Source organism: Entelurus aequoreus, linkage group LG24 (assembly GCF_033978785.1).
Source record: "Entelurus aequoreus isolate RoL-2023_Sb linkage group LG24, RoL_Eaeq_v1.1, whole genome shotgun sequence".
In the NCBI taxonomy this organism is placed as follows: domain Eukaryota; kingdom Metazoa; phylum Chordata; class Actinopteri; order Syngnathiformes; family Syngnathidae; genus Entelurus; species Entelurus aequoreus.
Window position 1 is genome coordinate 307,814 of NC_084754.1, and position 14,687 is coordinate 322,500.

The 14,687-nt window shown below is 40.3% G+C and overlaps 1 protein-coding gene across 1 annotated transcript in view; it reads right to left on the reverse strand.

Moving 5' to 3' along the window:
- Window positions 1-243: 243 nt before the first annotated feature.
- The window catches only part of irf7 (interferon regulatory factor 7), an 18,893-nt gene continuing 4,449 nt past the window's right edge, over window positions 244-14,687 (reverse strand). The window contains exons 3-9 of the mRNA XM_062035590.1: window positions 10,363-10,528; window positions 10,212-10,276; window positions 10,074-10,125; window positions 7,948-8,144; window positions 788-989; window positions 592-707; window positions 244-496 (exon numbers count right to left, since the gene is read on the reverse strand). Of these exons, the coding sequence (XP_061891574.1) occupies window positions 338-496; window positions 592-707; window positions 788-989; window positions 7,948-8,144; window positions 10,074-10,125; window positions 10,212-10,276; window positions 10,363-10,528 (957 nt within the window). The 3' untranslated portion in view covers window positions 244-337. The remainder of the gene's footprint in view (window positions 497-591; window positions 708-787; window positions 990-7,947; window positions 8,145-10,073; window positions 10,126-10,211; window positions 10,277-10,362; window positions 10,529-14,687) is intronic.

Below are 14,687 nucleotides of genomic sequence, written 5' to 3' on the forward strand. Positions count from 1 at the left end.
TGCCCATTAGATCAAATGTTAAGTGTTGTCTTAGTCTCATGATGTCCAAATGTTAATTGATTCATATTACACAAACCTGTTTTGCTGTTTAGCTCCTTGTTAGAGAACAGCAGTGTACATGTATGATTCTTAGCAGCAGTTACTTGTTAAGTTGACTCATCAGGCTTTCCAAACATATCAATGCACCAACTGGTCATTTCAAAGGAGAGAAATAATGGACTGAAACAGGTTTTAAGTGTGCAACATTTATGGATAAGGAGTAACTGAAGAATTAAGTCATTCACAATACAAGTACATTTATTAACTTTAATATCATTTTCAAAAGACAAAAAAAATGTTATTGGTGGAACTCAGTTGGTGGCGGGCTGAGTTTAGATGCAATAAAATCAAACAAGCTAAGGTGAGAGAATTGAAGGCTGACATTGGTGCTGTTAAGAGAAGATGCTCCCTCTTTCTGGGCCATTTCGTAGTAATGTTTGAGGATCAGCGGGACCACCTGTGTTTGTGCAGAAGGAGACATATTAGTGCGACTTTAAAAGACAGGAACTGTGGGTCTTGTAAAAAAAAAAATTAAAAATTAGCGGTCTTTACCTGGACAGAAATAAGCTTCTTCTCCAGTGGTTTCCCATCAGGAAACTTTTCCCCAAAACACATGGTAATGGTGTAGTTGGGAGAGCTTCCGTTGTTCTCACGGTATTGTTCCAGTTCTGGAACAAATGTACATAAATTTGACCTAATTGTGTAACCCATTGGAAAGAAAATATTTCACTGGCTGATCCACACCTACCAGCTACAAATTTTTCAAAGCTGAAGAGTTCCACGGTATTATTTTGGGGTAGAATTCTGGGCTGTGCAGGAACCATGCTGGGGTTGTCAGTGCTGGCAAAGACTCGACAATTGTCATGCCTGGTTGCATAAATGCCAGACTGGCACACCTCAAGGAAGATTCCTCTCTGGATGCTCTCCAAGATGTTTTCAGTGTACCTAATCTGGTGGTTAGAAAATAGAAGTACAGTATTTTGCTAAATTAATATCAACTGGAAAACGAGATAACTCAAAAGCATTGGGACAATCACACTTTTCAGGATTTTGCATGTACATACACACATACCATCTAGACCAAGAGTCACCAACCTGTCGATCGCAATCGACCAGTTGATCTTTGGGATCCTACCGGTCGATCGTGAAAATATTAGAGAAAAAATGATGTTTTAATTTGCGATCAGTGACACCCCCACCCGGAGAGTGACCAACAGACCCGCCGATAGGCACGCTTTTCAACTTCTGAATACGCCCGCACGCCTTTGCCGCTCTCTCTTCTGCCTCACATCCCACCGCTCTTGACACCGCGGCCACACCCCCCGAGCACGGCCGCACATGACACCCGCTCGTCTCGCAAACGCGCGTTGCATGACTTACACAAAAATCATCGAGCTGCAACAATGCATCAAGGCTGACTGTTGCAACAAATCGGACGTTTTCTAGCATCCAACATCAAACAACTTTTCCCTCAACCACAACCATACCATACCATACCAGCCCTCATCGCTCGCCTGCGACGGGAAGCTAACAGGCCCAATACGAAAGTCCGTGAACATTGCTCCAAAGTACGCATTTTGTGTAGATTTTTTTGTGCATACAAAAATAACCTTTGATATGGGCAAAGGCAGTAATATATGATAAAACAAGGCTGGCATAAGACAACCATGTGACTTGCATTCCATATGTGACCATAGGATGAACAAATTGCTACAGTACTAAGACTATGGTGGCCATACCAAGTTAGCTTCTACAGCAGGGGTGCCTAAAGTGCGTCACAGGGGCCATTGTTGGCCCGTAACTCGTTTGTCATTGGCCCTGGGCAGATTACGTAAAACAAAAGAAATCACTGGCAAAAATTGGGAAAACGGCAAGTAGCCCAAAGAGAAAAAGCCAAAATGTTGACATCAACCAATAATAATAGCTTTGTTTAAAAAAATAAAAATAAGATATATATATATATATATATATATATATATATATATATATATATATATATATATACACACACACAGGTAAAAGCCAGTAAATTAGAATATTTTGAAAAACTTGATTTATTTCAGTAATTGCATTCAAAAGGTGTAACTTGTACATTATATTTATTCATTGCACACAAACTGATGCATTCAAATGTTTATTTCATTTAATTTTGATGATTTGAAGTGGCAACAAATGAAAATCCAAAATTCCGTGTCACAAAATTAGAATATTACTTAAGGCTAATACAAAAAAGGGATTTTTAGAAATGTTGGCCAACTGAAAAGTATGAAAATGAAAAATATGAGCATGTACAATACTCAATACTTGGTTGGAGCTCCTTTTGCCTCAATTACTGCGTTAATGCGGCGTGGCATGGAGTCGATGAGTTTCTGGCACTGCTCAGGTGTTATGAGAGCCCAGGTTGCTCTGATAGTGGCCTTCAACTCTTCTGCGTTTTTGGGTCTGGCATTCTGCATCTTCCTTTTCACAATACCCCACAGATTTTCTATGGGGCTAAGGTCAGGGGAGTTGGCGGGCCAATTTAGAACAGAAATACCATGGTCCATAAACCAGGCACGGGTAGATTTTGCGTTGTGTGCAGGCGCCAAGTCCTGTTGGAACTTGAAATCTCCATCTCCATAGAGCAGGTCAGCAGCAGGAAGCATGAAGTGCTCTAAAACTTGCTGGTAGACGGCTGCGTTGACCCTGGATCTCAGGAAACAGAGTGGACCGACACCAGCAGATGACATGGCACCCCAAACCATCACTGATGGTGGAAACTTTACACTAGACTTCAGGCAACGTGGATCCTGTGCCTCTCATGTCTCCCTCCAGACTCTGGGACCTCGATTTCCAAAGGAAATGCAAAATTTGCTTTCGTCAGAAAACATGACTTTGGACCACTCAGCAGCAGTCCAGCTCTTTTTTTCCTTAGCCCAGGTGAGACGCTTTTCGTGCTGTTTCTTGGTCAACAGTGGCTTGACACGAGGTATGCGGCAGTTGAAACCCATGTCTTTCAAGCGTCTCTTGGTGGTGGATCTTGAAGCACTGACTCCAGCAGCTGTCCACTCCTTCTGAATCTCCCCCACATTTTTGAATGGGTTTTTTTCACAATCTTGACCAGGGCACGGTGATCCCTATCGCTTGTACACTTTTTCTGACCACAGTTTTTCCTTCCCTTTGCCTCTCCATTAATGTGTTTGGACACAGAGTTTTGAGAACAGCCAACCTCTTCAGCAATAACCTTTTGTGTCTTTCCCTCCTTGTGCAATGTGTCGATGGTTGCCTTTTGGACAGCTGTCAAATCTGAAGTCTTCCCCATGTTTGTGTAGGCTTCAGAACTGGACTGAGAGACCATTTAAAGCCCTTTGCAGGTGTTTTGAGTTAATCAGCTGATTAGTTTGTGGCACCAGGTGTCTTCAAAATTTAACCCTTACACAATATTCTAATTTTGTGACACACGGAATTTTGGATTTTCATTTGTTGCCACTTCAAATCATCGAAATTAAATGAAATAAACATTTGAATGCATCAGTCTGTGTGCAATTAATAAATATAATGTACAAGTTACACCTTTTGAATGCAATTACTGAAATAAATCATATATATATATACATATATATATATATATATAAACATAGTTGACACAGGCTTAGATCTTGCTTTGGTTTTTGGCTGAGACCAGAGACCTTGGCCTCAAAGGTTGGTAACCACTAACGACTGATGTAGACTCTTGTTAAAGTTAAAGTACCACTGATAGTCACACACACACTAGGTGTGGTGAAATGACCCCTCTGCATTTGACCCATCCCCTTGTTCCACCCCCTGGGAGGTGAGGGGAGCAGTGAGCAGTGGCGGTGGCCGCGCTCAGAAATCCTTTTGGTGATTTAATCCCCAATTCCAACCATTGATGCTGAGTGCCAAGGTGATCGGTCCTATTTTTGTAGTCTTTGGTATGACTCTGCCGGGGTTTTAACTCACGACCTACCAATCTCAGGGCGGACATTCTAACCACAAGGCCACTGAGCAGGTTCATAACAGATTGTTAATCTACTTGTTAATTTCCTGTGAATAACAGCTTACTTTCAGATGTAACATGCTTCTGTCTACATTTCTTAAAGGGGAACTGCACTTTTTTGGTATTTTGCCTATCATTCACAAACCTTATTAACAGAAGAATCAATATAATTGTCTTTTTTTATGCATTCTAAATAGTAAATAAATGGGATCTAAAGTCCTCTTACAATAGAGTCGGAGTCTCTGTATTATTCCTATGAAGCCCTTAAAAAAACATTCAAACACCTCCATTAAGGTGTTCTGTACATGCTGTAAGTATATATTTAATGTAGTAACAGGCACATTCATAATAACATGTAATATTTACAGATTTTGGTCATTTGTTTTCTTGATTTCTTGAATTGATTAAATCATGAAATGAAATCAATTTGAATCAAATTGTGAAATAATAATGCAAAAATGAACTCATTAATGTAATCCATCCATCCATCCATCTTCTTCCGCTTATCCGAGGTCGGGTCGCGGGGGCAGCAGCCTAAGCCGGGAAGCCCAGACTTTCCTCTCCCCAGCCACTTAGTCCACCTCTTCCCGGGGGATTCCGAGGCGTTCCCAGGCCAGCCGGGAGACATAGTCTTCCCAACGTGTCCTGGGTCTTCCCCGTGGCCTCCTACCGGTTGGACGTGCCCTAAACACCTCCCTAGGGAGGCGTTCGGGTGGCATCCTGACCAGATGCCCAAACCACCTCATCTGGCTCCTCTCGATGTGGAGGAGCAGCGGCTTTACTCTGAGCTCCTCCCGGATGGCAGAGCTTCTCACCCTATCTCTAAGGGAGAGCCCCGCCACCCGGCGGAGGAAACTCATTTCGGCCGCTTGTACCCGTGATCTTGTCCTTTTGGTCATAACCCAAAGCTCATGACCATAGGTGAGGATGGGAACGTAGATCGACCGGTAAGTTGAGAGCTTTGCCTTCCGGCTCAGCTCCTTCTTCACCACAACGGATCGATACAGCGTCCGCATTACTGAAGACGCCGCACCGATCCGCCTGTCGATCTCACGATCCACTCTTCCTTCACTCGTGAACAAGACTGCTAGGTACTTGAACTCCTCCACTTGGGGCAGGGTCTCCTCCCTAACCCGGAGATGGCACTCCAACCTTTTCCGGGCGAGAACCACGGACTCGGACTTGAAGGTGCTGATTCTCATCCCGGTCGCTTCACACTCGGCTGCAAACCGATCCAGTGAGAGCTGAAGACCCTGGCCAGATGAAGCCATCAGGACCACATCATCTGCAAAATGTAATCCTAAAATAATTAAATCATTATTATTATTATTTTTAAATTAAATTAAATCATTATTTAATTTAATTGTGTATTTATTAATTAAGTAATGGAATCAATAATTAAATCATTAAATAATTACATGTCAATTTACATCAAATAAAATAATTTATGGATTTGATTCCAGTTATAATCAATTAATGACGCATTTAATAAATATATATATATATATATTTTATTTTGTCCTTCCAGCATTTTTGGGCAGGGCAGTTATTCACTTACATCTGCACTGCTTAAGAAACAAAGTCTCCATGGAACAAGTGGGAAGCGATGCTGTACATGGAAGCCGTATCTTCCAATGTTGGCTTTTCCCTTCAACAACACTACTGCTCATCATGGCAGACAACAAAGAGTATTTTGTGACAAGCAATGATCCAGAACCGTGTATTTTTTAGCCTAAATATTAGGAGGAAGAGCAACACCTTTTAGAAGCTGTGTGCTAAACGGATCCAGCTTTAGTGAAACAAGCATCAAGCGGAAGTTTTGCTAAGTGCTAAACAATAAATACAAAGTACCAACATAATAAAACGATTACTAACTGTACAATGTCTGCTCTCACTGGCATCCCAACTGATAGGCTTCTTATATGTCCGTTTAGATGAAGTAATCATAAATCCACACGCATACAAATGATTGATGAGCTGAAGGGGCTAAAATGAGCAGATTATTACAATTTAGAAAGCGATAAAAACCAAAAAAAAACTGTGTTCTTGTCTTACGTAAAGATTGTAAACGATAGGCAAAATTCCCCCAAAAAGTGCAATGCCCCTTTAAAGTTTACTAAGCATTTATTTTTTGGTGTTGTTTCAAGCGAGGTTAGCTTTGCTATTAGCATGCCTATGGAGACACACAATTAGCTGCTCAATGCTTGTCAGCTAGAAACGATCTGCGTTTGTGATCGGCATTAAAAGGCATTAATCGGTAACGGCCGATCATCTCCTTTTTTACGTAAATCGGCCGGTACTGATTGGCACTACCCTATTTTTACTATTTATAAGACAAAATCATCATCTGTCCCTTTTAAGGCATGGCTTTATGTTTTGTCATTCGTTTCCAGTGTTGGGACTAACGCGTTACTGTAACGCCGTTATTTTCGGCGGTAACTAGTAGTCTACCGCGTTATTTTTTATATTCAGTAACTCAGTTACCGTTACTACATGATGCGTTACTGCGTTATTTTACGTTATTTTTTATATAGTATCGGCTAGAAGCTGAGAAGATCTGAGTGTGTTTTATCGGAGAGCTGCGGTGTCGTCCTTCTGATTCTTCCTGTGTCACAAGAGACGCGCTGTGTGTGTGTGTGTGTGGGGCGGGGGGCGTCTGTGTTTACTAACAAGACATCGTGGCGGAGCCGCAGTCGAGTTTCTTAACATGGAGATATTCTCACTACTTTTCTTTTGTCGAGCACAAAGAAAAGAACATTTTAGTTAAATGTAAGTTGTGTCTTGGATCAAAGATCCCATATACTGCCCAAAACAGCAATTAAAATCTGCTGAAACACCTACAAAAGCAACATGCTTGGACGAAGCTAGTAAAGAGAGACACACTTCACCTCCACCTCCACCTAAGGATTTTAACGGAGGGACTGCTAGCCAGGACAACATTGGTAGAGCCATTGCAGCGTATGTGGTAGATGACATGCAGGCTATTTCTACAGTGGAGTCACCCGCTTTCAGGCAGCTAATTAGCATGATACCAGGCGTCAAACGGCAAATGGCATAAAAACATTTTCCAAGTAACTGGACACAGTGGACAGTGAGGACATAAACATGGAAAGCGAGCTAATGAAGACACTCCAAACTCTGCCTCTGCTCATCATTCAGCACTGAAGGTACACACTCTTTGTCAATTATCTTATATATTATTTCATTCTAGACTTCTAGAGTGTTTGATTATCACATCACTCTAAATGTATAGACTATAAAGTTCACAAACATAAAGAGGGATCCTAGTGGGCCAGGCCAATCTTTCCTTTTCTCTAAACTAAAACTTGGGAAATGTGTAGTGTTCTGGGCTTCACTGAAGACATGATTTTATTTCACAATTCCTTGAGAGAAAAAAACGCCTGGTTAGGCTTGTGTATAGCAGTATGTGTGCTGTCTATAGTGACATGACATATAATCATGTCATGTGTGCCTTCCTTGGGTGAAGTCAGGTTTACAGCTATGTTGTTATTATGCGGTTTGTTACTTATGTTTGTTATGTTGCAGCTTTTTAAAATAGTTTTGTCAGTTTGTTCTGGCCCAAAATAAATTGGTCCTTTGAAACATATCTTTGTCTGTGTGTGTTGTATTTAGACCACATTGCTTAGCAGAGTTCAGTGATGATGTCAAGTTTATCAACAGATTGTATTATTCTCCAGTGCAATAACAGTACTGAAATGAAGGCTAAAAGGGCATTAATGGAAGACTTAAAAAAAAGAAAAGAAAAAAAAAGTAACTAAATAGTTACTATTCACAGTAACGCATTACTTTTAGGTGTTAGTAACTGAGTTACTTTTGAAATAAAGTAACTAGTTACTGGTTTTCAGTAACTAACACAACACTGTTAGTTTCCCAATCGATTGTGAAGTTACCTGTTTTTTGTCAAGGAGGCCTTCAGTAGTGGGGAAACGGAGTGAATAGTTTAGTGTAGTAGTTTCAGGGGCCTCGTGGAGGTAGTGGAGTTGTAGACAGGTTTGGTTCACTTTGGTCTTAAGCATTTGTTTATTTCTGTAGTAGATGGACACTTCCAGTTCAGTAATAGATGGAGGCCAATCTGGATTTTGATATCCTTGGGGAAAAAAGAAACAGAAGGAAACATCAAGCACTATGTCGCATCTCAGACCAAGCTATCAATCCACTGTACCTACATTAACCAACCATGGAAGAGACTATGCAATTTAAACCAATCAAAACAACGTAAGGCGGGTCTTGGCGTCTCTCTTTCACACACCTCAGCTGTACGTTATTTCTGATTGGTTTAAATTGTGTGGTGTCTTCTGTGGTTTGTAAAATGGAGGCCAACCTTAGTTACTCATTGTACTAGACGCACGCATTTCTGAATACATGTGTACACGTTGTATTACACGCTCACAAATCTGGATGCGCTCGCTCAAATTGTACACGGCAGAAGTGTCGCAAAAGTCACATGTAAGTAGACAGCCTATCGAGGGTTCCTTTGACTAGGGACAGACAACTTTGAACACACGTACGCAGATCTAAAACACACACTCGGATTGATATACAGACACACAAATTAGTACACGTACCCGCAAATTGGATTACACTTGCACAGATTGAGACACGCGTTTGCAAATAATTTTACTACAATAAAACTTCCATATAATAACACCCAAAGCTAATGTGCGTGCATGTTAGGTACATACGTAGTTGCAGTACATCATTACGGTACAGATCCCGTAAGAGGGCGGGATATACTGTGTAAAATACTTTGGAAAGTTAGCACCCTAAAGGCATCTGTAAATGTTGCAAACAGCCCCTTTAACAAGAGATTCATTGTAATTAAACAATAAGATACAAACAGAAATGACGTAATATGTTACCTTCTGCATCAGCAGCCAAATTAGAAGCATTGGTGACCAGTGTTGATAATGATAGATTACAGTATATACCAAATAAAATATTGTTATATACACTATATTGTCAAAAATATTTGGCCACCTGCCTTGACTCACATATGAACTTGAAGTGCCATCCCATTCCTAACCCATAGGGTTCAATATGATGTTGGTCCACCTTTGGCAGCTATTACAGCTTCAACTCTTCTGAGAAGGCTGTCCACAAAGTTACGGAGTGTGTTTATAGGAATTTTTGACCATTCTTCCAAAAGCGCATTGGTGAGGTTACACACTGATGTTGGTCGAGAAGGCCTGGCTCTCAGTCTTCGTTCTAATTCATCCCAAAGATGTTCTAGAGGGTTCAGGTCAGGACTCTGTGCAGGCTAGTCAAGTTCATCCACACCAGACTCTGTCATCCATGTCTTTATGGACCTTGTTTTGTGCATTGGAGTACAGTCATGTTGGAAGAGGAAGGGGCCTGCTCCAAACTGTTCCCACAAGGTTGGGAGCATGGAATTGTCCAAAATGTTTCGGTATCCTGGAGCATTCAAAGTTCCTTTCACTGGAACTAAGGGACCAAGCCCAACTCCTGAAAAACAATCCCACACCATAATTCCTCCTCCACCAAATTTGACACTCGGCACAATGCAGTCCGAACTGTACCGTTCTCCTGGCAACCTCCAAACCCAGACTCGTCCATCAAAATGCCAGATGGAAAAGCGTGATTCATCACTCCAGAAAACGCACTCTAGAGTCCAGTGGCGATGTGCTTTACACCACTGCATCCGACGCTTTGCATTGGACTTGGTGATGTATGGCCTGATTATGATCATTTGGACGGGTGGCCAAATACTTTTGGCAATATAGTGCATATTGTTATCGCAGGAGGCTGCAACAATTATCACAATTTAGATTTCATGCGATATCGCCCATCTCTAATTCACTCAAAGTATTCTATATCAAATTTCACCAATTTTTATGTTAACTATTGCAGCAACAGAATAGTTTCCCTCTATAGTTGGATTTGTGTTGGACATACTGTCTTCTCTAGCACACCCATCAAAAAGAAAGAAATGCATGAAAGACAGTTAAAGAAGAAGAGTTTCTTTGTTTATACTCTACTATATGTAAATATGCTGTACCTGTCAGATGGCTGCCAAATTCTACAACCGTAGAATTATTGACAACGTGTTCCTGTTTGGAGAGAGAATCCAAGCATTAGCACTCTATTCTGATGAAATTAAAGAGTAAAAACACTTTTATTAGAGGTGGAAATGCACCTGCGGGGCAGCCGTGTACAGGTCACAGTCAAGGTCCTCACTTGGGTCTTGAGTTAATGTGTTTTCTTGGTCACATGGAAATAAATAAAACCACCTTGTCAAATTTCATTGACGACAGAATATCAGAATCAAGTAGTAAGAAGTGTCTTACCTTTAGTGTTGATTATCTCATAGATTTTATGAGGACTGGTAGACTTGGAGTTATCTTCAATCATTTTGAAACATGGAATGTTGTTGAGGTTACAGCGGAAGTTGGTTTTCCATCTGGCCTTATCGTTAGGGAACTCATAGATTTTACCGCTGACCACTGCCCAGGCCTGTCAATCATACAATTAGACCTCGTCAGGATGAAATGCACTTGTTTGAACAGTTCTTGTGCTGTGCGGCTTTGCTTGTATAAAGTGAAAATATTGCATGCAGAAATGATTCAAACCCATTTTCACACTTTGAGTTCCATTGGATTTGTGTTTGTTGAATGGCTATGATTTAGCAGGAAATGACATAAGAATGCTGGCAAAAACAGTAATACTAAAAATACATGAGAACCAGCATCTGCTGCAGTGGACTTTTGTTTTAGTAGGGGTGTCACTTCTGATACAATACCTATATTGGAGCCTTATACCAATATTAACCCAATACAATACCAGCACAAATTCTAGTCCATACTTTTATCACTTTCAACTGCGCTCCCCTTACTCACCATTGCGTATTATACTCAATGGTTAACTGGACATCTTTATGTGCTCGACGCCTCAATCATTGGTATGTTTTCATCTACAAAACCATTCTGGGTATCACTCCATCTTATCTGTCTTGTCTTTTAACAAAGAAACAAGGAAGTCACAATCTTCGTTCAATGAATGTTCTGCAATTTGTCGTCCCCAAAGTAAGAACTGAACTGGGCAAGAAAGCATTTAGGTTTTCAGCAGCGAAAGCTTGGAATAACCTACAATCGAATATTAAACTTCAAACCCTTGTTACGTTGAATGAGTTTAAAGCTTCTGTGAAAGGACTGCAGTCTACCTTGTCTGTATGCACATGTGTTATGTGAGCAAGTTTTAATGTCGTAAATGTGATGTTTTATGTATTTGTTTACTGTTTTTAATGTAACCTTGCTGCTGCCCTCTTGGCCAGGTCTCCCTTGGAAAAGAGATCTTTGATCTCAATGGGATTTTACCTGGTTAAATAAAGGCTAATAATAAATAATAATAATAACTTTGTAGTGTATTTTTGGAGAAGCTTGATTAATGGTAGGCATGTAAATAATTCATTAAGTTAAACACATGACGCAGTAAATTGAATGACCCAGATATGTTTGTTGGTGGTGACTTTTAATACTAATACTAATACTTTGTATCTGTAAGTAACATGCAACTATAATTACCGTATATTACCAAATAGTAGCCCGGGCGTTTATTTCACAAAATCGATTTTGGAGACAGGCGTTTAAAAGAAGCAGGCGGTTATTTGCACAAGGCTTTTATTTTTGCACCAGCCTGCACCAGGCCATTATTTGGTAATGGTTAATGTCCAGTATTTTTTTTTCGTACAAAAAACTTTAAATGTAAAAGCTATTGTAAACTCCCTGACCACCTGAGGGCACCTCAGACTGTGAATGCTTTTAAAAAAGGCTTAAAAACCCATCTTTAAAAAAAAGCCTTTTTATAGATTTTTATAGATATGCATGCTGGTTCCAGCTGTTGGGCTGTTTCTGGCTTTGTATTTTATTCAAAATATAAAACTGGCACTTTGAGGTTGTTTGCTCAACGTAAAGTGCTTTTTAAAAATAAAATGTATTATTATTATTATTATTACATACAAACAAAAAAACAAGAGATCAACAAGAGGTAGGCTATCAAAAGACAAGAGATCAACAAGGCCTCAACAAGGCAGTAGTGCAACAATTGTCAAATAAAATACCAATACTAAAAATAAATAAACTTTTTAAATAAAGCAGCCTACCGGGAAAAATAAAATGATGGTACCAAGTACTCAAGTATAAAACCCACCATCAAAACACAACAATAATACTGTCACTTAAATCAAATAAAGGCTACAGTACTCCAAGTTTTAAATAAAGCAGCATACAGGAAAAATACAATTATGGTACCAAGTATTCTATAAAACCATCAAAACAATAATAATGCAGCAAACGCAACCCCAGTAGCATTTTAATCTAAATTATGCAAATAACAGCCCATGGACGGCTATTTGGACATAGGCGGTTATTAGGAAGAGGCGGTTAATTCACAAAATGGGGTCAGACCCTGGGCGGCTATTAGGACATGGGCGGTTATTTGGTAATATACGGTATTTGATACTTGTTTATATTGACAAATGTGTTTTAGACTGCTATATTCTTCAATTAGGGACATTTGTTTCCTATGTCAAGCTTCTGTGCTTAGCTGTTGTGTAGCTGCTAGCTCCTAGTAGCCTGCCATGTTTACTTTTTCTAAATTATTTTACTAAAATAAAATAAAAAAAATAACCTTTTGTGTATATTGGAGGACATTTAGATGTGAACTGCCTGTCCAGCTTTGTAAAGTAAACACACTGCAGGACTGCTTGTCTGTGTTCATATCGAACATTTGACATGCAAGCCGATAACATCCGATACTTGTTTTTTTGCTGATATTGGACCGATGTCAGTATTGGATCGGGACACCCCTAGTTTTTGTCCTGTTCGGAGCAGCGTGGCTTAGGTGGTAAAGTGGTTGGCTTCCAACTTGATGGTTGCGAATTCGATCCTCAGTCCCCCTGTCAGAGTATTCTTGAGCAACATACTGAACAGTAGGTGAATGTGGTAATTGTGTTGAAGCGCTTTGAGTACTTTGAAGGTAGAAGAGCACTATACAAGTATCAGCCATTTACCATTTATTTGCCTTTACACATTTTGGGCAAAAATAGCCCTGTCATGCATAACACAAATGTTTAGCTAAAAAAACAACAACCTTCAAACCTTTAGAAAAGCCCAGGGCCACGGTTATGTGCCCCCCGAGTGGCCAAAACCAACCGCATAGGCCCTGTAACTAACAAAGTTACACCACAACTCTCTGGGCTTTTTTTGATTGACTATAGCTGCAAAATAAGCCCTTTGATAAAGACGATGAATACCGCTATTGAAATTCAAGAACAAACTCGTGACAAAGTACGAAGGTGGCGTCCAAGTGGCTCTTTTATTTTCTACTCCCTATCCACTCATCCCCATCTTTGCTAATAGGAGTCTTCGAAAAAGTAAAATGTGTGTTAAAATTTGGGTTGTGCCGACCGTACGAGCCAATTTTCGTGAAAAAGTATCGGCAAAGGCCAACAGACTGACACTGTATTTATTTTTTAGTCCCCCGGCTGACAAGCGGCTAGCAGCTAATTATGTGGAGCCGCTCCCCTAAAATGATAATAATCACCTCTATTACGGCAAATACTCTGCATTTCTTAGTATCTTAAGTATCACCGGGGGACAAGGCTAAACATGTTACACACTAGGAGCAGGTATTCTAAAAGCTAAGCTAACCACTATGCTAGCTTAACCACCAAGCACCAATAAATAAGTGCTTAGTAAAGCTCAAGAAGTGTAAAAGGAAGCTTTTTACAGCAGAAAGTAAGCAGTTATTACCAGGAAATTAACAAGTAGATTAAAAAGGAGTCGTGTTGGAGTGTTGGCATTGTCCCAATCATTACACGACACATAAGAGGAGGGCGGATCATTCATAAATTGGTGGCGTCGATATAAAGGGTAGTATCAGTATATAATCAATACTAGAGTGATTAGGTTGATACTTTTGTTTTTCTCAAAATATTTTGTGTTGTTCTGTAATGTTTACAAGCTCAGGGAAAAAAATACTCTGGTCACAAGGGGGACTTTGAGGGCAAATGCTCCCACCCTAACCCACGAGCACAATAAATAATCATAATAAATGAAACACGTTAACCAACCGAAGAAAAATGAATTTAAACATTTGCACTGTTTTTTTTTTTGGTTTTTTTTAATCAAAATGAGGAAGTGAGGATTAAGCACTACAATGTACATGTTTTGAAGTGGGATTTGAAGCATGATACCCGGAATCGGTAGCATAAAATCTTGATCTCAAGGTCTCTAAATTGAAATAGTAATTTATCCATTTCATTTATCATTGTCTCTGCCGCTGAAACCCTGATCCATGCCTTCATCACCTCCAGACTTGACTACTGTAACAGCATCCTCTACGGCTCATCTTGCAAAATTCTCAATAAACTCCAATACATTCAAAACTCTGCCGCCCGCCTGCTCACCCACACTCGCTCCCGTGAGCACATCACCCCAGTCCTTCAGACACTCCACTGGCTCCCCGTTCCTCACCGGATCCACTTTAAAATCCTCCTCCTCACCCACAAAGCCCTCCACAACCAGGCCCCCTGCTACCTCACCAACCTGCTTCACCGCCATACTCCTTCACGGAGCCTGTGCTCCTCTGAGGCCAACCTCCTCTCCCCACCACT